This window comes from Ambystoma mexicanum, chromosome 4p, assembly GCF_040938575.1.
Source record: "Ambystoma mexicanum isolate Mex_15411 chromosome 4p, UKY_AmexF1_1, whole genome shotgun sequence".
Lineage (NCBI taxonomy): Eukaryota > Metazoa > Chordata > Amphibia > Caudata > Ambystomatidae > Ambystoma > Ambystoma mexicanum.
In genome coordinates this window covers 798,119,110-798,142,783 of record NC_090927.1, presented here as the reverse complement: position 1 = coordinate 798,142,783, position 23,674 = coordinate 798,119,110, and the positions used below count along the sequence as shown (strand labels likewise).

Genomic DNA, 23,674 nt, shown 5'->3' with positions numbered 1-23,674 from the left:
CGCCAAAATATGCCAGGAAAAGAGCCGGGGCAAGAGGACAGCCCTGTTTGACTCCTCTAGATGTTGGAATCGCAGAACAAAGCAATCCTCATGAGCGCAGCCGTACTTGTACACTGGTGTTTGTGTGTAGAGCTTGCAAAGGGCCCAAGATATCCTGCGGGCAGTTCCAATCGGCTAGTTTCTTCCAGTTTCTTCCAGAGTTTCGATCTGTTGACTAAGTTGAAGGCCTGAGTAAGGTCTAAAAACGCTAGGTAGATTTTCTGGTTGCCTTCCAAAAAAGAAAACTAAGAAGCAGGATATTGATGCTGGTTCCTGTCCCCTTCTTAAACCCAGATTGCAAAGGGTCTTCGCAAGGGGCTTTTTTTGCCTAGTGTTGAAAGTGTTTCAGAAGCAAACTGCCATATACTTTGCCTATAACGTCCAGTAGTGCCACAGGTCGAAAGTTCTTAGGGTTGTCTTTGCAGCCTTTTTTAAAAATGGGTACAATCGCCGCCGAAGTCCAAGAGGGCGGAATCCTCCTTTGAATGTTACATCTTTCGAAGATTAAACTCAGCAATTTAGCCCATTCCTCTGGAGAAGATTTTAGGTTCTCATTGGTTAAGCAGTCAGGCCCCGGAGCCCTGGAGTTTTTTTAACTTAGTTATCATTGACAATATGTCATTTGTGTCGTGCAGATCAACCCAGGGGGCAGTTGTCTGGGCCAATAGAGGCGTTAAGTTCGACTCTGGAGTTTGAAACAAGGTTGAATAAAATGTTATCCAGTCAGCAATGCCGTTCGTCCGGATTGTGTCCGTAGCTTTGTCCTGTGGATTTATCAGCTTCCAAAGGTCTTGGGAATTACTATTGTTGATTTGTTTTAGCATAGCCTCTGAGTCCTGTTGGTAGAGGACTTGTTGGTATGATCTTATCCAGGCCCTGTAGCTCCTTAGCACCTCGTTTGCGCGAGTTCTGTTCAGTTCTGTATTGTCGTACGGCTGTTCTTTTGGCTTTGTGGACCATGTTGCGTATTACCACCAGGAGAGCATTGAACGCGTGAGTGTAGCAGGTCTCCTCGATGGTGCTATTCTTGGAGACTGGTTTGGAGCTTCTAAATGGTTCTAAAATCGGTCTATAATCCACTTCAGAGCAATTTTTCAAGTTCTTGTAGGCTTCTGTTATGGCTTGGATGTTGTTCGGGGTAACCCGTAAACAGTTTCCCTTGCCTGCTGTTTGACATCTGCCAAGTAATAAGAGTTAATTGGCTTTATAAACCACAAATTATATTTTATACATACTCAACCATTTAGCATATAAAATAAACAGGATAGATCAATATCATAAAATGCAACACATTACTTTATGCCTCATAAAAGAAACAAAGACAGGCAGGAAACATAAAAAGGATAATAAAATGAACTTCATACACACTAAGGTAAATCTAGTAAATAAAGAAGAAATTACAGCCTACAAAAAAACGAAATCGAGTTTCATATTTACACCAAGACTAAAACTGAATCAATTTACCTAAAATATATGCACCTGTAAATAACAATATTGGGAAATATCTACTCATCTTCCCGATTTAGACTTAAAAAAGAAAAAAAGATGCATATGTAAGATAAAATTAAAAAGCAGAGAGAATCAAAATTAGAAAAAAAGGGACATTCTTAAGTATTTTTCTCTTTAGCACTTTTGAATATTTTGATACCTTTAAGAAATTCTGAAAGGGCCAAATCTTCCCGTATACTTTGTATGTTTAGACAACGTTTCCAAATAGTGTCCCTAGAGTAGCACACACAGAAATCCCTCAATGTCCACAGAAAGATGTTCCTTATTTCTTTTAACTGTGCACATTCTAGAATGAGGTGTTTAAGGGATTCAGGATCGTAGTGGCAGCATCTACAGTTACTGTCCTTGACCGAGATTTGTTTTCTCCTTAAAAGAATGTTGTTGGTCAGAAGAATATTCAAGCGAAACCTCAGCAACAGGCCACGATGGTACCGATTTGGAAAAAGCAGCAGAATTTGAGAGGTCCCCTCGGTTCTTGTGTTCATGTGCCAGATGGTTAAGTGAACTGTATAAATGGAAGGTCTCTGTAATTAGAATCCAATCATGGTCTAACAACCTTTTTTTTTATTAACATTGTGTTGCCAACCAGAGTTTCCAGATAAGAATTGATATTTTTTAGTATAATTTCACAGTTGTTTTTGAAATTCATCAAAAATACAGAGCAATCTATATTATTACCGACCAACTCATAAACAGTTTTGGTGGCTGGCGTCATGATCTTAGCATAGAGGGTAAGCATCCTCCACTGAATCCGCGCCCAAAGGGAGCTATAGCCCAACTTATAACGAATAGCAGCTAGTGGCGCAGCATTTGGGAGGCAGAGGATCTGTCTCCAAATTCTACCATCTATTTCGTTCAGCTTTTCCGGCATCATACCAGGACACAATTCCAAGCCATATGCAAGCTTGGGTATAATCTTCCCCTCAAAAAACATGAGGGCGGGCTTGATCGAATATCTGCCATATTTTCGGTCTACTTTCAAGATTTGGCTCTCCAAGAGCTTTACCTTATGCGTAAGGATCTCCAACTGAGCTTTAAAGCCCCTATGTTCACCAACATGGTAACCCAAGTATTTAACACTGGTAGAAGTACCAACTCTACTGCCTTCCAAAAACCAAGTTGGGTGTGAGTTTTTACATTTGGCCTTTGTAAATGAGAGGATTTTAGTTTTGCTCGGATTGATGATTAGGCCATTCTCCCTGGCGTAGTTAGCAAACGTATCAAGGAGACATTGTAAGCCCACCCTGGTACAATCGAAAAGCAAAAACATGTTCGGCATATGCTAACCCATACGATTTTGTCTTGGCCTAATCTTGGGGCTAACAACCCTTCCTTCACCAGATGCTCCGCCACATCTGACAAGTACTGATTGAAAATCCAGGGTGCAAGAACACAACCCTGTCGTACTCAAATGTGTTTCAACTCTTTTTGACATGTCACCTTTTTGACTTAACCGTACTCGAATGCCAGCATTCTTGTACACCCCCTCCACAAGTCTCAAAAGGCCCAGGGGTAAACCCCAAGAAGCCAATTTGGTCCAGTTTGTTTCGATCAATAAAGTCAAATGCAGCAGAGAGGTCAACTGATGCCATTAATGTTCTACCCTTCTCTTTCCTCCATGCCTCCTCTTGTATGCATTTCACTGTGATCCCGTTAATATTTGTGGAATGGCCCTTGCGGAAGCCAGTTTGAAATATGCTAAGCTGGTGGTGTTTCAATTCCCACTCCTTTAAGTGTGTTAGCAATAGAGCTGAAAAGATTTTGCAGTCAGCATCTATCAGCGAGATAGGTTGGTAATTTTTAGGATCCGACCTACTTCTGCATTTATAAATTGGAATGATATGGGATGTACCTCATGATGGTGGAACGGTACCCGTCCTAAGGATGTCTAAGAATTCATAGTACAACAGGTTTGCACAGAGTTTAGCGTCTGATTTGAAAGTATTATTTGTGAGGCCATTCGGCCCTGTGGCACAGGATCCCTTACATTTGGATATCAGAGCCATGACTGTGTTAATCTCATTTGGGGGCTCCCATATATCATCGCCCATAATAGCCAAATTATCGTGAGACCCTTCCCCTACCATGCCGGCCTTAAGCCCAAATCTTTTCCCAAAGAATAGCATGCATTCTTGAGATCGGGTTCAATTGTGATGTTGCATAGGTGGTATCTTGGCCATTCAAAAGTGACCAAAAAGCGCCAACGTTAGCCTGTAGAAGAGTTCCCAACATGGCTTCAGCGTCTAGTTGTAAGAGTCGATTTTGTTATAGCTTTATCATAGTTTATATCTTTCTGCTTAATCCGTCTAGACTTAGTTTTCTTCATAGCCTCATCAAACAGAGAGTTCTTAATGCTACGTATCTCTCTCCTCATAGCAGTTTTAGCCAGTGCCCGATCTTGATTGAAGCGGTGAATGTGTTTAACATATATCTCACTTCTAGTTGAACTTAATCGAATATCTGAGACGGCGGAGTCAACAAAGCGCTTAATCTCATATACATTGAAGTTTTCCATCTTCCATTCAAAGGTGGTTTTGTTTAGGGAGACCCACAAAGTTTGGTTTAAAGTTTCAATGTTTCTGGGCGCCCACCGGACTGCATTTCCAGAGACAGTAATCAAATGAGAGTTGGATCTATAAAGTCTGGCTGCTACAATCAGATCAAAGGCTGCAGTTAGTATCGATTGATCAGTCCATACATTAGGGGTGACCGAAAAAGAAGTACATCTAGTCATCAGATAACAATCGAGATATATATAATCCAACATAGAAGAGCTATTTCCAGGATGCCATGTATGCCAGGCAGACACCTCAATGTCTTCCTCCTGCAGACCCCTAAGTGGAAGGAGACCAGCATTTCCTAAGCACACATACCAAATTTTACCAGATTTATTTGTGTGTGTGATTCCCCTTTGTTCTGGATCAGTCTTACAAATTTCCCATGGGGTTTGTTCAAAGTCACAGTCAGCATTGAGGTCCCCTGCCACAAGGATTCGCCCATTCTGATTCTCGAGGGCCCATACATGTATTATTCGGCACACGGTTGAGACAAAAATCTCCACTGGGGAGATTCCATTGTGCCAGTACATATTTATCACCAGTAACCTTGGGGCCTCATCAACTGCAGTAAGATCCACCCCCAAAGCCCCAAAAGGAAGAGCATCCAAAATGTTCCCACTCAAGCAAGTTCCTACAGCTGTGGGCAGACCCCCAGAAGGTCTGCCTCCTATACTCCTATTGGCCAATTGAGTGTAAATTCGGTAGCCATCCAGAGTAGGGGTGGAGGTCATCCATGTCTCATGTAGACATACAATATTGGTCTCTCTTAGATTAATCAGACAGCTAGGATTGCTGAATAGATGTTGATTCCCCCTGGTGTTCCATGACTTAAAATGGAGGTTAATTTATTTATAGTCTCCTTCGGGGGGAAAGACAAACTTATGGCACCAATTTCTGCCACACGGTCGAGATTGCTGCGGCCCAATCAATATCTTTTCCCAAGACCTTTTCTAGAATAGATTGTACTGCAGACATGACTTTAACCCTCTGATTACCTAAGGATAAGTCTTTATTAGGTTGCTTGCCTTTAGATTCTAGGTTGACCATCTCCATAGATGTCCTAGATTCTATTTCAAAACCCAAGATCCACAATGTCTTGAATTGGGTAAGAATCAGTTCTTGAACCAGTGGAGAATCAAAGAAGAGAAAGCTTATGTCATGTTGATTTCTATCAGGAAAAGCATCTCTAGTTATGTCCCTAGAACCAATCAAAGCCAGGGCCGGGATCTCTGCGAAGATTGTCAGGATGTTTGTTCTATTCAAGCAGATCACCTCTTCTGGCCCCAACAGGCTTCTTATTCTTATCAGTTGAGATGGTTTTCCTGGAGAGATCTTATTCGATGCAATCCCATATGGTCCCTTCTGTCTATTACTCTCAGGTTCACCTGCCTGCCCATATTGGCAATTCTTAAGGTCTTTTTGCCCAATGTTACAAATGGGTTTGTGTAGCCTGTTTACCAGGTCCCTAATACCAGCGGACAGTGTGGGATAGAGGGGGGCTGGAGGAATGTTCTCTACTTGAAATGTACTCATCCCCACGCCACTCTCATGTAGTTTATTCAGCATCTCTGGAAAAAGCGGTTTCATATTTGGGGAAGACCCTTCTATAGGTCCCCAAATGGATTCAGGTAGTTCCATACCGCTTATAGCATTGTTCTAAAAAAACAGCTAGTTTCTAGACCGAGCTAGGCCCTGTATAGATTTTTGGCCCGATTCACTCTGTGGGACAATACAGTGAGGGTTTATTGACTTCTCAGGCCCACAACCCCATCCCAATCTCAAGCCCCAAGCCGCATGCCTGAGTTCGACCTGCATCAGAGAGATTGTTTTTATAAATCAAATCTGTTTGCACAGTCCAATCCTACAGACAGAGGCCTAGGAAGTACCCCAGTCACACGGTTCCCAGTTTCAGGAATGGATAATAATTTGGACCTAGACAGGGTATTAAGCGCTACTTGGACTGACCACACTACTTTTTCATCATAGGTTTCCGTTTAATCTGTCTCATTTTACTTTGAGGGAGTGCCTTAGGAGGTGGGTGATCCTGGGCATTATCACCCTACACTTCCAAACCCCCCTCCGGCAGAAGTGTACCCTGATGACCACAAACCTGATGGTTTAAAATTGAAATATTAGTAGAATTGGGTGTCGGAATATCACTCAAAAATGTAGAGGCTCCCCGTAGATCAGCCCTATCAGTATGCGATACAACAGGGGAGCTACAAGCCCTCGGACAATTTGGTTCAACGACATCCGAGCTTTCAATTCTCTCCAGCAAACTTTAATTTATCATAGGATGAGGTTGAGCCCTCAGCCCCTCAGTTCTCTCTGTGCTTATTATGCCTGTAGCAGGTAGTCTAAGTCTCAGCTCAGTATCGATGCAGTCCAATTTTCTGTTCATTTCAGCCATCAGCAGCTGGGATGTTTTTAGTTTGGCCAAAACATTGTCATATAGTTCAACAAATGAACTAAGCACGGCATTCAAAGCAGATACAGTAGGGTGGGTCAGTCTTATTCGCTCATCAATTTCTTGTAGTGTGTGATGCATTTTCAGGGGCCCATTTCAGTCCTGAAATTTGCCCAGATTTACAGTTTGGCCATCAACCTCATCATCTGGGATATTATCCCCCCCAAAAGCAACATTTATGTTAGTAAGTGATAAAGGCAAGTCTCTAATTGATGCATCACACGTCTGTTGTATGACACTTTCCATGTTTACTTCAGAATTTATACCTTCCATTTATACATTTATCAGCACATTCAATAATGCTAATATCTGTAATATCGCTACGCCTTCCAAAAAATCTTGGGCTGTCATGGCAGAGCGATCCAGCATAGCATTCCCTCTGATTGTCTTACACAATTTAACTTCGGTATTGGTTGGAGCTGACTTTACAACATAGTGATCCATGCATCTTTGACCAGTTATGGTCTTCAGACCTTTCAGTCCTTTTGTTGTAGTAAGGATAGTTCTCCCTAGAGATGTCAGCACTTTATTAGTTGTATCGAAAGTTCTGAGGGACATGTATAATCACTTTGTGAGTGGGGGCCGGGTTAAATTGGTCATCCAACTTCAGGATCAACTGAGGTACTTGTTGTCCATCAACAGTTAGTTCACCCATCCCTTTCCCAATTGTAATTGTTAAGAGAGGTAGGGGTGATAACATACACAGCGAGGTAGAGACAATCGGCTGAGCATGATCAATAGTGTTTTCAATTACATGTTCAATAGTATTTCCAATGGTGTCCAGTCATTTGATCGAATACAAAGGATCGAATGACAAAAAGTTTGAATCAAAAGGATCGAAAAACAATTTTTTCGAATGCATTTTTTTATGTTTAGTTTTAAAAAAATGTAATATAGTTAAAAAATGTTTTTTAAAGAAAACAGGGGGCTGGGGAGAAGCCCCCCCATAAAAAATAAAAAAATGCATTCAACCTTTTTTTTTCGGTCCTTTTGACTCGAAAAAATGCCATTCGATCCTTTGTATTTCGACCCTTTCACCTATAACCATTTCCAATTGCATGTTCATTCGTTGCCTCAGTGTGAGAGGCAGTTAGGGTGGCAGTGTTTCCCAGATTCCTCCATGTTTGTCTTCGCAGGCCGGAGCGCATAATTGGCGTCAAGATCCTCGATAGAGTAGAGCGTACAGTCCAGTCACCCAGATCAAAGGGTAGACCACCTGGTCACAACCCTGTAGTCGCTGGGATATTTAACTAAGTATAGGCAAATCTAATAAAGCATAGACCTGCTCAACGTTCTAAGTAAAGTGAGCGACTCTAACTGTCCAGATCAAAGGGACTACCACCTAGTGGGTGACCCCGCAGTCTCTGGAATAACAATCATCAACTTTAAATAATCAGATCTTCATTGGATATCCAGATGAATGAAGAGTGCCAGTCCGGTGCACTAGCCCTCACTCCTTTCTGTTGTTTTGTTGAAAATAAGAAGTCAACTTTCAAAGTCATAACATACAGGTTGTAAGAAGTTGTTAACAACCAACAGCGGGAAGATGGTAAGAGAGATAGAGATGAACGTAGAGGGATTGTATCCAAAAGTTACCTTAGATGTTGCATGCAAAAAGTATGGTGTCAACCGATTTCACTTGTTCAAAGTGTATTTGTGCACGATTACTATCCAGACAACCAGCGTACGGCCCAGCGGCCTAACGGCCCAACAGCCTAACAGCAATAACGCACCCTTGACTCCTCAGTGGGCTTAACGCAGCAAGGGTGATTCTGCTCTGCTTTAAACCTCGGCTTCCTCCGTGGGCATTCACCTAGCCCTTAAAGCAGTAGCAGTATCTGAGTTTTCGAATGCAGAAGCAGCAATGTTTTCCCAATCACAGCGTTTCACCATCAGCACTATTCTGCTCTGCTTTTAACCTCGGCTTCTTCCGTGGGCGTTCACCCAGCCCTTAAAGCAGAAGCTGAGTTTTCGAATGCAGAAGCAGCAATGTTTTCCCAGTCACAGACATATGTAGGTAGTGATCTTAGTGAATCTAAGCCCTGGGGCGACTCTAGAAGTTCAGCACAAATTAGAAAGTTGACTTCTATGAGTAACAAGATCATCCTCTCTCGTTCTGTGAGTGCCTGCTCACAGAAGCCTGGCTGGATCATTTGCAACGCTGTACCAAAATACTGGGGAGATACACTCCAGCCTGTTTTGCTGGTCGGTATTTAGATGCTGACTTACAAGCCCTTGCACAAAAGGATTACACTTGACTTTCTCTGTTTGACGGAAAAGTCAAAACCTCAGAATATGGGGAACACCAAGGAGAAAGACTCTCCTCTGATTTCAGGCTCTGGCAATGAAAATAGTCTGGGCTCGCCACCTGAACTATTAATGGAAAAAGATCTTCTAGATTGCCTCTCCTCATTACTGTTGACATTGCTAAACAGTCAAGCAAGAGGTACAAATAGCTACTGTTAATCTGCACAAAGCCATCTCTGCTATGAAACAAGTCATGTGCCAGCTTGGTGACTGCATTTATGGAAAGTAAGTGTTGATACAAGCTTTAAAGAATGATCTCTCCAGTGCTCATTCGGATCTGGAGGACACAAAGAAGTTCACCATGGGAGGAAGAACCTCCAGGACGTCTTTGAGGGAATAGGTTTTAGACTGAATTATGCAAATGTTCAAGACCACCTTCCTTGGTGTCATCCAAGGGAAACAGATTTTCAATAGGTTGTATCGATTAAGAACACTGTGCTGACGTCCCTGTGCTTTGCATATGTATGTCATTATGAAGTTCCACTCATATACCGTGAAAGAAAGTCTTGTTAGAGCATCTCGAGAAATGGCAACGTCACCTAACATGGCCAATCCCTGCTCATCTTCGAAAGACATTGCATCTTTGATGTACAATGGACAAATGCAGGCAACCTGTCCTCAAATATAAATGGACATTTCTCTTTGGATAGTTTTTTGCATGTGGGAGGGGAAGCAAGTCTGTTGCACTGGCTTGGAGCAAGTGGCATCTCTCATTGGGGGGATCTGGAAAGTCACTGGAGGTACAGAAAACGGACTCTGTGGCAGATAGTCCCAGCTCTATACAGAAGCGCTGAGAACCTGCTATCAACTTCAAATAAAATGTTTGGTTTAACTATGTTTTAATGTAACTTTCATCTCATTTAGGTTGGGCCCTTAGTTTGCAGATATTTCATTCATGAGGACTCTTTCTCCTGTATGAGTCTGTGGAGGTGGGATGAGAGGTGGTCATACCAGTGCTGAGAACAGCTATCCAGGGCGGGGTTTATTGTTGGAAGTACTGACTAATAACGGCTGAATCTGGTAAAGGTTAATACCCCAAACTCGGCTGTGCTTGCAGGATCCACACCTTAATAGCCTCCCTTTACAATATAAAGGAGGCAGAGTGGCCTACTCACTGGGGAGGGCCTTAGGTACTAGTGGAAATAATCTCTTCATCTTGGGGCCATGTCCCTCATGTCTCATCATATTTTCGGTCCTGTAGATGATGCATCCTGTCCGTGTTTGGGATCTAGTCGTTGGGTCTCTTCTCAATAGTTCTATGTTCTTGTATGTGTGTCTGGCTTCAGAAGGTAAGGAGGGGTTCCTATATGTTGTGGTCCATGGGTTTAGTGGGACAATTTTTGTCCTCTCATTTCTGGTAGCCTTACACGTTTCACAGCTATGCTGGAAATGCTAAAGAATTCAGGTTAGTCTTGTTTAAAACAAGGGATCTAAACTCCCATAAAAAAGAGATGGTCTCTTGCACCTGCTGAGAGATGCCCATGCCGATGACATTTACTTCACTTCAAGAGACTCAAAACATATCCAGATTCCGATTTCAGAAGGTTCATGTGTAGATCTTCTCAGGAGCTAGGGAGTAGGAAAGAGGTATAGAAGTTGCGACCTGTCGCGATGTGTTTTTCACTTAAAAACTCTAAAGTGGACAATGATGGGAGGCCATTGTTTGTCTCTGGGAAACTAATTGGATAAATGGTTACAGTCACCTTTATAAATCCTCAGAATAAAGGACAAAAATCTTTCTTCATCCATGTTCTAGAGGAGCTTGTGACTTTCACTGTGGGTCAGGGTAAAATTTCAATTTGCAAGGTACTAGCCAGGCATAAGCTAACGTTCCAGTTCAATTCTCTACATGCACACAGTACACCCTTTTTTACTCGCCAATGGTCCATTAACACTCAAAAATAACTAGTGGCAAGTATTCATTTTGAGGCCTGTTCTGGGGGTGTGGCATTCGATTGGGAATTTTAATCTTAACAATGATGCCAATTGAAACTGTATAAGGAGGACCTATTAGGGTCATAAACAAGTCTCCAAGGAGGCTATGTATTCCCTACAGGAGGTAGGAATGTAAGAATGCAAGACCTTTGGAGAACACACCCAACGGAACATGATTTCACTGGGTTCATTCTCGAATTTACTACATTTTCATACAGAACAGACTATGACATGCAGTGTACAGAACAGATTACGGCATGCAGTATACTCTCTACATCATTGCCCCAGTTTCCTGCCAACTCATTATTGCACAAGGGAAGAAGAGCTGGACATTTTGGAAAGTGAATAATGCCTTGTCTTGGGTCCCAGTATTTCATTTCGAAATGATTGCAGACATATCCCAATTCTTTCACAAAACCATACGTCTGCAGATCACAACTGATATACCGTGAACCCCTTTAAGGTGACCATCAGGTTGACTTCTGATTGAGAAGTCCTTGAGATTGAAAAACGTTTGGAATCGGGAGACTGAGAAACTTGCTCTGAGGGTCAGTCTCACAAACAAAGATATAGGAACTCTTGTTGCTGCAAAGCCTCCTGCAATTAAATATCCTTTCAGCCAAGAAAACGGAATACACCTTACGTAAGACTAAACAAAGATTATATGAGTGTGGAAATAAAGCCAGAAAAGTTTTGACATGTAAGCTGAAAGCAACAATTTAAGCAAATCATGCCAGTTAAAAAAGAAGAGCTGATGTCACATGTGCTCATAAAGAGAAACACAAAGTGTCTGAATTCAGGAATTTTTATCCTAAGCTGGACTCTATGGAGGGTTGTGGAATAAGGGAATCTCTGAATGTCTTGGGGATTGCCTACTCCTAACTGAAATGGAAGTGTACAGGCAGTCATTTTGTTGTAGGATTAAGAAGGAAAAAATATTGCAGGTGATGAAAGACACACCCATAAATAAAGCACCAGCCCCTGATGGCTTTCGAGTTTAAGGTCTTTTTCCCAAGCAGATTATTGAGCACTTATATAATAGTTTTAATTTCATGTGTGAAGAACGCCTACTGACTGCTAACACTAGGCAAAATGTTCAGTAATACAAAAGGGAAGCCATGATCCATATAGTTGTTCACCATACTACCCCCTAGTGCTACTCAAAGCTGATGTAAAACCATCTGTCAAAATATTGCAAATAGATTGGATCCTGTATTACTGAAAACTATAGGGATAGACCAGTCTGGATTTGTTGAAGGAAGGCAAGCCTCTGTGAACACCAGGAAGATTATAAATCTCATTTGCATTGCTCATAAAACTCGCTCCCAGGTTGTCCTACTGGTCCTTGATGTGTAGAAGAAACACAGCCACACAGTGTCATTTCTTGTGTGGGCACTGTAGAAGTTTGCGCTGGCTTAAAACTAAATTCGGGGCATGGGAGCTCTTAGTGCTTTGCTCGTATCCATCGGCTAGGGTGGCGCTGACTGAATTTCAGTTGGATCTTCTATCCCTTTAGAGTAATGAGACTGGGTTGCCCACTGATGTTGCTTCTGTTAGCTGTGGGGGTGGATGGAGCCACTGGCGACCAAAATCAGACTTTGTGATCCTTTTCGGGGCATTCATTGAATGACTAGTTCACATGAGATCGCATTGTTTGCAGATGACATCCTAATCACCCTGACATATACTGGTACCTGTATCCTTATGCAGTTACAAATACTGGGTAAAACTGAGGCATTGAATGTAAATTTCCTGGCATAAGAATTAGGAAATTTGAAAACTTCTTTGTCGTTTCAGTGGGCCGGCTCGTCTATTAAATAGTTGAGCATCTTCTAACTGTCATAGAACTCTGGTCTAAAAAAAGCAATCTATCCTGTGAATCGTGCTTCAATCACGGAAGACCTCTGTAACTACAAGAACCAGGCCATTTCCTGGTTTGGCCAGATAGCAACCATTAAAATGAATCTATTACCTGATCTTTAATACCTGTTTTGATCCCTCCTAATACTTGTCTCGAATTCCACAATCAACCAACTGTAACAGACGATTGTCCTTTATTTGGGAGTGCTAAGTGCTTAGGCTCTTCAATGCCACCTTCTATAGATCTAAAAAGAGAGGAATTGGCTTGGCTTGTCTGCATCTTTAGAAATATTTTCAGGCAGTACAGCTGCAAATCCTCAGTGAATGTCTGAACCCATTTTCCTACACTTGAAACCATTTTTTGACCAAAAAGAAAGATCAGTCTTGTCAATGCATGAGGATTACACAATCGATCTACCTTTTGTCCACCAACACAGTCATAGCTTAGAAGCTATGTTTTTTTTTCTCCAAACTTTCTTTATTAGAGACTCGCATCACATAGTATCAGTACATGACCATTGCTACATCACTTCACGGTGTCTATACAAAGGTAAACATAACTGTCCGGTAGTTAATTGGTACATAGTTGTGTGTCACAGTAGTTCCGTGGATCACATGTAACCGGTAAGCAAGCCAATGCCAGGCGTACAAGCCCACCGCCCCCTTTCATCCACAAAAGGAGAAGTGGGAAAAGACAACATTCAGTACATATGACTTCTCAGCCAATGTAAGACCCCCCCGGCACCTGCTGTTCAATCTCCCGCTTCAGGGCCTAAAGACAATAGGTAGGCAGTGAGGGGACCCCAAATGTCTTTTGGCCTGTTTTGGTAACCACACACGCTCCCATATTTATTTATTTACATTTTTAAAGTTCTCACACAGCCCGCAGGCATCGAGGCGCTGTTACAGGAATTGTTTGTCTTCGTTGCATATTTATAACGCACTTAAACACCCACAGGTTCCTAAGCACGGACCCGGGGATCGAACCTGTGTTGCTTTGTGTCGTCTTGCTTCCAAGGAGCGCACGTTGCCGCTGAGCTATTCTCCTGGGACAAGGACTCACTGTGCCATGTTGAGTCTCTGAGCCATGACTTTATTCCCTGAGGGGGTTCAACTGGTCCATTTCAGTAGGATACACCGTCTGGCGATTATCATGCAAGATGTGACCAGTTTTCGGTGCTGCTTAGGGAGGTTCGGGTCCCAGCCAAACATGCAAAACAGTAATTCACAGGGAATTACCTGCCCTGGATTGTAGCGCAGTACTCCACTACTCCCCACCCCCAAAAGTAACGTAGACCATATCATGTGGAGGAAGTCAGCCGGGTCATGCCCACAACGCCAGCAGCGGGCCGACCTTGAACTATCAAACTGGTTGATAAGAGCTGGGGATATGTATGTACGATGTAGTGTTTTCAGTTGGATCAGCTGTAGCCGTGTATTAAAGGCCCCTTTTATGAGTGTTTTCGCACATTACTGCCTACGTGTATCCGTGATGGGGGTGCCGGCGTCGTCCTCCCAACGCTGCCTACACTTCAAGGTCACTTGCGCCGTATTGCCTTGAATTAGCTTATATAATGCAGAAACCACCCCACTGCAACTCGGGGAGTTCACGATGTACTGCAGAAGTGGGGTAGTGGGCCGCTGATCCGGGAATACCAGGGACCATTCTCTGAAGGCTGCCCTCATTTGTAGGTATTGTAATCGGCGGTGCAGACCCCACCTCATTTTCTCAGTAAATAGCTCTTGGGTAACAAAGGATTAATTTGGGTACATATCTCCCATGCAGTGTATCCCTGCACCCCGCCAGTCCGCAGCAATAGCTGCATCGCAGGTTGGGGCTATCGTCTCCATATTCCACATCTGAATCCTCAATCTATGCAAGGCCCTCTTCCACACATGGATGGTACATGACACTGGATCAAATTTTCATTTGTCCACCACTCTTAGAGAGAGAAGGACCCCCTAGGTCATTAGGGATGAACCAAGCCTTTTTCAATGCGGAAGTGTGGAGTGGCCGGTGCCCCCGGCGTCCATGTTGAGGTGAAGTACAGCTTTGTGGCTAGGAAATAGAGTTCTAGGTCAGGGGCACCCGCCCCCCCCCGTTCCAAGGAAGGGTTAGTGTATCCCAGCTAATACGAGGACTACAGGAGTGCCAAGAGAGTTTAACCAGTAGGGCCTTCACATCCTTAAAGAATCCCACCCGCCGCCACACAGGGACATTCTGAAACATGTACAACAACTTAGATAAGATCACCATCTTAGCAATTGCTATCCTTCCCAGCAGAGAAAGAGGGAGTCTACACCATCTCTCCACTTTATCCTTCAAAGCTTGTAAGTATTGGAGGTGATTGTCCTCCAATAGAGTGTGGGCTGCTCTACTGACCCTTACTCCCAGGTAAGTAACAGATTGTGATTCCCAAATAAACCCCTTTGTGTCCGGTGGGCTCTCTGTGCTTCTTTTCAAGGGGAACAAGGTGGATTTGCCTTTGTTCAATCGCAGACCCGAGACCTTGCCGAAATTCATCACCTCCTGTGATACCGGAGCCAAGTTGGTTGCCGGGTCCTTCAGGTATAGAATTGCGTTGTCAGCGTAAAGCAGCACTAAAGAGGGCAGCCCTGCCTGGTTCCTCAGCCCAATTTAAAGGGTTTAGATCACATGCCACCAACCGCAATACAGGCATTCTATCCCGCATACAGTAGATTTACTGCCACCAGGTAATACTGAGGGGGGGTGCACATCTGGCGCAGTACCTTGAACAGGAAGTTCCACTCCACTGAGTCAAATGCTTTCTTCATGTCCAACAGTACTGCCGCCGCCTGTACTTCAGGGTCAATCTGGGCCAGAATCGCAAACAACCGGCACAAATTGGAAGAGGTCGATCTGCCGGGTATCAAGCCCGACTGGTCAATGTGAATTATGCAAGAGAAGCCTGTCTGCGAGAATCTTAACAAAGCTCTTCGTGTCCAGGTTTAGTAAATAAATTGGACTACACGAGGCACAGTTTAGGGGGTCTTTGTTAGGTTTTAAGATTAAGGTTATTACAGTCTCCCGCGTGGTCAAGGGGAGGCGCCCCTCCTTCATTCCTTCCTCCCACACTTCAGCATGTGTCGGGCCACATCCGGGCCCCACTCTTTATAAAACTCAGACGTGATTCCGTCCGTACCGGGGGCCTTGGAGGCGGGGAGAGCTTGGACTGCATTGGTGATCTCGTCAAGGGTGACAGGGGAGCCTAATGCCAGGACTGCCTGCTCGCTCTGTACCGGGAGGGCGGCCTCTTTTATATAGCCCTCCAGGTCTACCTCTAGGAGTGACGTCTTGGATGAGTATAGCTTCGCCTAGTACTGGCAGAAAGTTTCTGCGATGTCACCACCACTGTCCCTGCAGCAGTTCGGACTGCTGCTATATCAGCAGTGCCCCTCTCGCTGCGGATCATCATTGCCAATAATTAGCCAGGCCTTCCCTCTTCTCCGTATCTACGGTCCATCGCTGGGCGGGCGAATTATTTAACCTCTCTGTCGACCGAATCATTGAATTTACCCAATTCTTCTCGCAGGCCAGCTAAGGGACCGAGCCCCCTTCCTTCATCTACCTGCCTTCGAGTGTCTTCATTTTCTCCTCTGCTAGTTGTCTGCGGATGGTTTGTAGTACCCCCAGTTCAAGGGACAGTCATCCTCCCGGAGCACCACCTTGAAGGCCTCCAAGAGCGTTCCCATCTCACATACGGAGCTCATATTAAGACTAAACTAAGTCTTGATTAGCTCATGGACCTCACTCTTAAACACTAAGACCGATTATGTTATGTTAGTGACATTTCTTAAGTGCAGACGGTCGCCCGAAGGCATCTTGGCACTGGAGAGGAGGGCAACTGTCCAAGTTAGGAAAGAAAAAGATCGAGCCAGCAGGGGTAGACTTAGAAGAGAAGAGTCTTTATAACTTTCCTAAAAGCTAGGTGGCCAGATAGTTTCTTTATAGGGGGTGGCAACTCGTTCCATGTAATGGCAGCAGCCACAGAAAAAGAGCGACCTCCTATCCTTGCACGTTAATATAGCGGCAACACAAGCAGATCAGCGGTAGCAGAGCGGAACTGGCGGCTAGGAAAATAGCGCACAAACTTAGCTTGCAGAAACTCTGCTCCCTGATTATGTATCTCCCGGTGCACAATGCATAGGGCCTTGAACTTGATACGTTGATGCACTGGGAGTCAATGCAGGGAGCGCAGGACAGGGGAGATGTGTGCTCCATAAGGGGAGCCAGTTGCTACTCTGGCGGCCAGGTTTTTTGCAGGCGTTGAAGTCTCTGAATGAGGCCCCTCGGTTGGGCTAAGTATAAAGAATTACAATAGTCCAACTGTGAGAGAATGAGGGCAGCTAGCTACAGAGGATGGAGATGCACAGGAATTAAAGGCAACACTTTTTTAAGAACAGTCAGCTGCAGGTGGCCTGTTTGACATACGGTGGCAACCTGACTCTCAATGGAGAGAGAAGCTGATAGTGTGACACCCAAGTTCTTTACCTTCCATGTGGGGATGGGGAGATTGCCTAGAGAGACAGGCCAGAAAGAAGACACCCAAAGTGACGGATCAGGAGGGCACCCCACCACCAGAACCTAAGTCTTATCTCTGTTCAATTTGTGCCAGTTGTAGTTCATCCACTTACCCACGGCCGCCAGGTATTCCCGCAGGCACGATTCCATCTCAGTCTGATCTAGATCTAAACGAATCAGAATCTGAGTGTCGTCGGCATACGAATAACATCTGATGCCGAAGGAGTGGATGGGACAAACTAATGCCCAAATATAGATGTTGAAAAGAATCAGACATAGAGAGGAACCCTGCGGCACTCCGCAGTTAAGGGGGCATGGAGTAGATAGAAAAGAAGGCATAGAGAGATTCTGGGTATGAACCACCAGGAATGAAGTGAACCAGGCCAGTACGTGACCACATATACCCATCTGGGCAAGGCGGGATAACAGGATGGGGTGGTCGACCAGTGTCGAAAGCCACTGACAGGTCTAGTAGAATCAGGGCTCCCACCCCTCTGACCCACTCCCGAGTCCACCAGCCTGGCCATATCGTCCTGGACAGAGATCAGAACACTCTCTGTGCCTCTGCCAGGTCTGAAGCCGGCATGCACGGGGTCAAGAAGAAAAGACGATTCCAGGTAATAAGAAAGTGAAGTAGAAACCATAGATTCCAGTAGTTTGGCAAGAAAGGGGAGAAGTGAAATAGGACCTGAAATTGGGGTCTAGAGTGGGCTTCTTTAAGAGAGGGATCACTCTAGCAAGCAGCTTTCAACTCTGGAGGGATGGTCCCCGACTGGCAGGAGTTGTTAATAGCTGCAGTGATTTCTCTTAAAAAGATCAGAAGAGATAGTTTTCATGACCGTTACCGGAATGGCGTCGGAAGGGGAGCAGGATTTGATCTTATGAATGGCTGCTAGGATTGCTTCTTTCGAACATAAAGGAAAAGCTGACCATTCAGGCAGACCAGATGATAGTGCACACTCATTCAGTACAATATCATTACTATCAGCAGCAGGGGTGGTCATAGCAATGTTATGGCGGATATCGCTCATTTTGGTAATGAGGAAGTGTGATAGTAAGTCAGCTTGTCGGACGAGAACAGAGAGCCTTAACGGCAGAAAATAAAACTTTAGGTTTGCATAACGCAGTTTCAATTTTCTCAGAGATGTAGCCTTAATGGCCATCGAGTAAAATGCTAGTTGGCGCTTAAATAGAATTTTAAGATGGGGATCATATGCTTTGCGCCACGTGCGCTCTGAGTTTAAGTCTCTCTGCTTTAAGAGAGTCGGAGAATCAGGGCTCTGATGGGAGTCAGTGTGGCTGTACGAATCTAAGGGGAGCAACCTTATCCGCCGCCTCCTGAAAAGATAAGGCCAGTGAATTATGGGAAGCCATATTGCATTTAGCTGCAACAAGAGAGACCAGATCCTGTGATTTGACAGAGCGCCATGAGCGGAGCCAAATTTTAGGGACAGGCATCTTAACACGCAGTGTCAGTCCGTTAAGCCTACATGTGATTAGAAAATGATCTGTCCATACCTTCGGTTCAACTGTCTGTAGGGATAGCAGAGTATTGGTTACAAAAATCAAATCAAGTATAAGCCCCAATTTATGTGTTGTAGATGAAAGTCCAGATCGAGCATACTATCAAAAAATAGCTCAAAAGCGGTAGACCTCGGTGAGTTGAATTTTAAATTAAAATCACCCAGAACTACTAGATGATTATATCTCATATGTAGGTTGGCTAAGAGATCTAGAAAAGGGTCCCTGAGTGTCCCAAAGAGCAAAAAGTAGTAGGAGCATGCTGCGGAGAGGGGGCATTTTACAAAACAAGCTTCCATATCTTAAGTCATGTATAAGACTTAATTGCATAACAGTGTATTCAGATTTATAGATAATAGCAATGCCGCCGCCATCACGTGGCGGGGGACGGTCCAAGTGAATAATATGGTAATTAGGAGTAAGGATTGTACTAGAGCAGGGGCTGAACTGGGGCCAGCCAAGTCTCTGTCACACATAGCACAGCCGGGCTGCGTTCTGAGATCAAATGATGTATTTCAGCCGCATGCGCTGGTAGGGAGCGGGTGTTTAATAGCAATATAGGGTAAGATGGGATGGCTGCATCCGCCATCGGAGTCGCAGCATCAGGAGCAGGTCGCCTATTAGGCGAAACATCCTTCCAACCGTGCGGTTTAACGGTCTTGGAGGGGGAAAGTGCCATCAGCTGACTCCTGGAATAGAGCCGCCACCCCTCCTCTTGCACCGTCTCGGCATGAAAATGCGTTACAGGAAATGCGGCTGGTGCTCCATACCTCGCCTCCCAAACTCTGCCGTTAACCCGGGACGGTCGCTGGCGTCCTTGAAACACAATGCAATCTTAACTTGTGGGATCTGTCCTTCTCCACGCATCTTTCATGGCCTGTCGGAGGCAACAACCTCCAATAGGGAACTCTTGGGATTTTCGGCCTACTGCTCTCATCCCTTGGTCTGTTGCTCTGCTCCAGTAGGTGTGTCTTCTTCACGGAAGTTCTGCTCATTCTCGTGTTCTGCCTTGCTCAGAGTGTGTCTTTGGTTTCTGCCTTTTATTCGTGTGAGGAGAGCTAATTGGAATCGGGTGTTTGCACTTAAGATTAAGTGCCTGACCAGATTAGCGGGACATGGCCAGTACGATGTATGCAAGTCAGTGTTGTTATTTTCAGTCATCCTCTTCCTCGCCCCAGTGTTTGTGTAAAAAGGGGGCAGGGGAGTTGGGATCTCAGAGCATCCTAAAACATAGGATGGGTTTGATAAATAAAATAAGGGTGAATACCACGTCACGCTCACTCCCAGACGACCCCTCCCTTAGGTGATCCTCCCGCACTGGCCCACCCCAGGGTCTGAATGCAAAGGAGATTGCCATGCCCTGGCCACCTGAGAGATCCCCGGGGACTAGCGGGTGAGACATCCTCTAGTTTCTCACATTTATTATAGATGCCCAGAATTAAGTCATGCCACAGTAAGCCACATCATACACACCATTCGCTCCCTCATTTTACTCCAACCCTTCACTCGTGCACCCATACTACACTTGCTAATTCGGTCACACACAAGCATTACATGATACTACATAACGCACATCCTTGCATGCAGGCATACATACATCACAAACACAACACAAATGCAAATGTGCACACATACACACAAAAACCTTTATTTTCTTACCTGCTACCTTCTTCCGACCACACTGCTTTGTCTGGAAATCCTCCTGCACTCCAACCTCCACTGCTCAGACAGGAAACCAGGAGGCTGGGTCTCTGTCATGGACAGAGGGGCCGGACAGGAAGTAACGCTCTAGTTCCAGCGCAGCGCTCCTGCGCACCAACTAGAATGTTACTTTGGAGTTTGGCTTTTTGAAGTCGGGGTGCACCCAACTTCAAAATAGCGTTCTAGATGTGCCTCGCTGCATCTAGAACGTTACATCGAAGTTGGGTGTACCCCGACTTCAAAAAGCTTGTCATGCAGGGCTTAGGGTATGAGGTGGAGCGCTGATGCATTGTTTCTTTTTGCACCCATGTGCGGACGCATCGCAGAATCGTGCCTTGAGCCAGCCGAGTGTATTTTGTTCCTTTGATCTTTGTAAATTAACGCTGCAAATCATACTTCTGATGCCAGCCCTTTTGTGTATCCCATGTGGGCCTCAGGACCCTACTGAGATGCTAACCTTTCAACTCATAAGTGTTTTTCTTTCTTTTTCCCCTGTCACAGCACTCCAAGGCATATGTATATTATAGCTTCCCCTGCCCCAGACTGAGGAAACTGAGCTTCTTTTATGCAGTGAGTAAAAGTGTGATTGAGGCAATAAGTGTCTCGATTGTCTGGCCTTTCCTTCCTGCTTTTACTTGCTCCCGATTGCCTCTTCCTTCCGGTATCAAATGCGTTCCTTTGTGGGCAAGCCCTCCCCCTCCTTAACTTCTGAAGGGGGACGTTTTCTACAGGTTTTGGGCATTTGCACACCATTTTAAGGTAAAGCAAAGTGTCCTGGCTGATCTGTTGATCCATCTGGAACGTGTGGCTGTCTTTTTTTATGTATGTATGGGAGCTATTCTTTCTGCAGATAATAGGGGTTAAACATGGGAAATTCTGAATCCCTGGGTCGTTTCTGCTTTGCATTTTCTTGGGATTTTCAGGTTGATGACTCTGGTTTGGTTCTAAGGGAAAATAAAGGGTTTCCACTGTGTTGTAAGGGTTCAATGAAGGGGCATATTTCGTTTTTGCATGAAGAGTGAGGGTGGTATGAGGTGCCTTTATCCCCCACTCCCAGTTGGGTGTTTGGTGTATCTCCCCTTTGTTCTCAGCGGAATGTTGCTTGGTGATCCATGTAAAGCATCTGTCTGGCTCCCTCCTGGATTTCGATTTCCCCATGATTTTAGCCCTGAGATGGAAGTGGAATGCTGAGAGTCCCTTTCCACAGTCTGCCTCCAGCTCAACTTCTGGACTTCATTCATGCGCTGGGTTCCTGCTGTCTGACCTAGCCTCTTTACAGAGTTTTCTCTGCCACATAGGTTGGGGAACAGGGAAGAAAGACTCTATGGAATTCCCTGTATATCACTAGTTTGTGGCTCCCACTGGCCCACAAATTCTCGTAATCATTTATTACACTTCACTTGTGATGTCACAATGCCTGCACGAGCATAAATACAGCAGCCACTGAAGCACTTCATTAAATCCCTGACAAGCTTTTCAAATTCCTTGCTTGTAAAATAATTTTCTGTGACGAGGAAATATTTATTGTAGAATGTTTAATTTGCGAGTTTGACATGTGAGCAAAAATCTTCTTGATTTTACTTTAAAGCGCAGCGTGAAAACGTTTGTGGGATGCCTTTTAATTAGCTATTTTCTGCATCACATTAGAAGCTGCATATTAGATTTTTAAATCTAGACAGAATCTACATTGATTTCGTGGATCAGCAAATGGAAGATTTCTTACATTAAGCAAGAGGCCTGGTATTAAGGGAGATGGCTGTATTTGGCTATGTGTTACAAGGAATAAAATACCCCCTACCGTATGTAAAAAAGATATTGCTAGTCACCTCAGAGTTCCGTGACCTTATAGAGGAACTCATCCTTCGGCCTCATTGACTTGCAGTATCCTTATGACGTACTGTCAGCTGTACTTTATCCCATATATAATCAGTGCTCTAATCAGAAATGTTTCCAATGAGTTGATCTTTTTATTGTTAATCACAGTTGTACTTTGTATAAGGTGGTGGAAGCCTAAAGAGATTATGTTGAAGATTAAATGTATTTTTTATAATAATAAAGTAACAGGGCCCCTTGGTTGCGCCGTAGGATCCTGGGATGCTCTTGCTAACAGGTTCTTGCAGAAAATGAAAATAGCACATTTATAATAAGAAATTGATTTTAATAGTGGAATCCTTTTAACAGAGCAGTTTTTCAAAATGCATTACTTTCGCTTGAAACCCATAAAGTTACAGGTATGTAACATTTTCATGGGCTTTTATGTTTCAGTAAAATGCAGTTTGGGCAGTTTGCAGTTTGCAGGAATCATGCAAGCTCTCCAAATATACAGGTTCTCTCCACCTGCTTGTGTAATCACATAGATGCCACTTTGCTGCCCACTTCCCTGACATATGCTAGTTGTTAGAATTTGTGCAATGAACAAACATTCCTTACCCTTCTTACTTAACTTGCTTCATTTGATACACTGTCACCCACTATACTACTGTTCTGTGTATTCACCTGCAGAAAGGTCAGCATTTGGAGTTATTCATCATGAATTTCATCAGTTCTTGTGAATCCCCAAAACCTAAGCCAAGTAGACCAGAGCTAACCATCCTCAGTCCCACATCGGAGAACAATAAAAAGGTATGTCTAGAAAATGTTGTTAAAAAGTTTAATCCATATAGGCTGTTCAATGTATTGTACTTTGAGATCGACAATGGATGTTTAATCACATTACTGGTGTTTAATTGTGCTGTGCTGTTGTCTGTTGTGATGTGCACCATCAAAAAAAGCTTTAAAATTGTACTGAGGGCACTAAACACTCCAGTGTTGGGTAGGAAAAGAGATTAACAAAACTGGATGGAAATGTTGAAAACTACTCAAGTTTGGCAAGCATAGAAGGTAAATGAATAGGTGGGAGGTAACCTGCCATTGTTTTTTTGTTTGAAATTTGTTTATGAAGTTTTTTAACAAACAAGTTAACCTTTGAATATGAAGCCTCAACTCCCTCTTTCCCCACCACCCACATACCCTCCCACTCCCATGCCAACTCAGAAGTGCCCTGATAATTTACGTTTGCTGTCTCTTGGGGGCCATTTTCTCATTCCTTGTCCGTGAAGTGCTTAATTTCATATCTGACCTATATTACTCCTTGTATCAATGTCCACCCCTACATTTCCTCAAGCGGAAAGATCATCTGGTGATGTCTGGAGGTCATTGAACAGGGTGCCCCATTGCAGTTCCAAAGCATCTGAG

General features: G+C 44.1%; 1 protein-coding gene across 13 annotated transcripts in view; it reads left to right on the top strand.

The window, feature by feature from the left end:
- The window catches only part of SNX14 (sorting nexin 14), a 2,214,134-nt gene that overhangs the window by 1,908,579 nt on the left and 281,881 nt on the right, over positions 1 to 23,674 (top strand). For all 13 annotated transcript variants that reach the window (XM_069606348.1, XM_069606351.1, XM_069606342.1 and 10 more), the window contains one exon: positions 22,943 to 23,062. In XM_069606348.1, the coding sequence (XP_069462449.1) occupies positions 22,943 to 23,062 (120 nt within the window). The remainder of the gene's footprint in view (positions 1 to 22,942; positions 23,063 to 23,674) is intronic.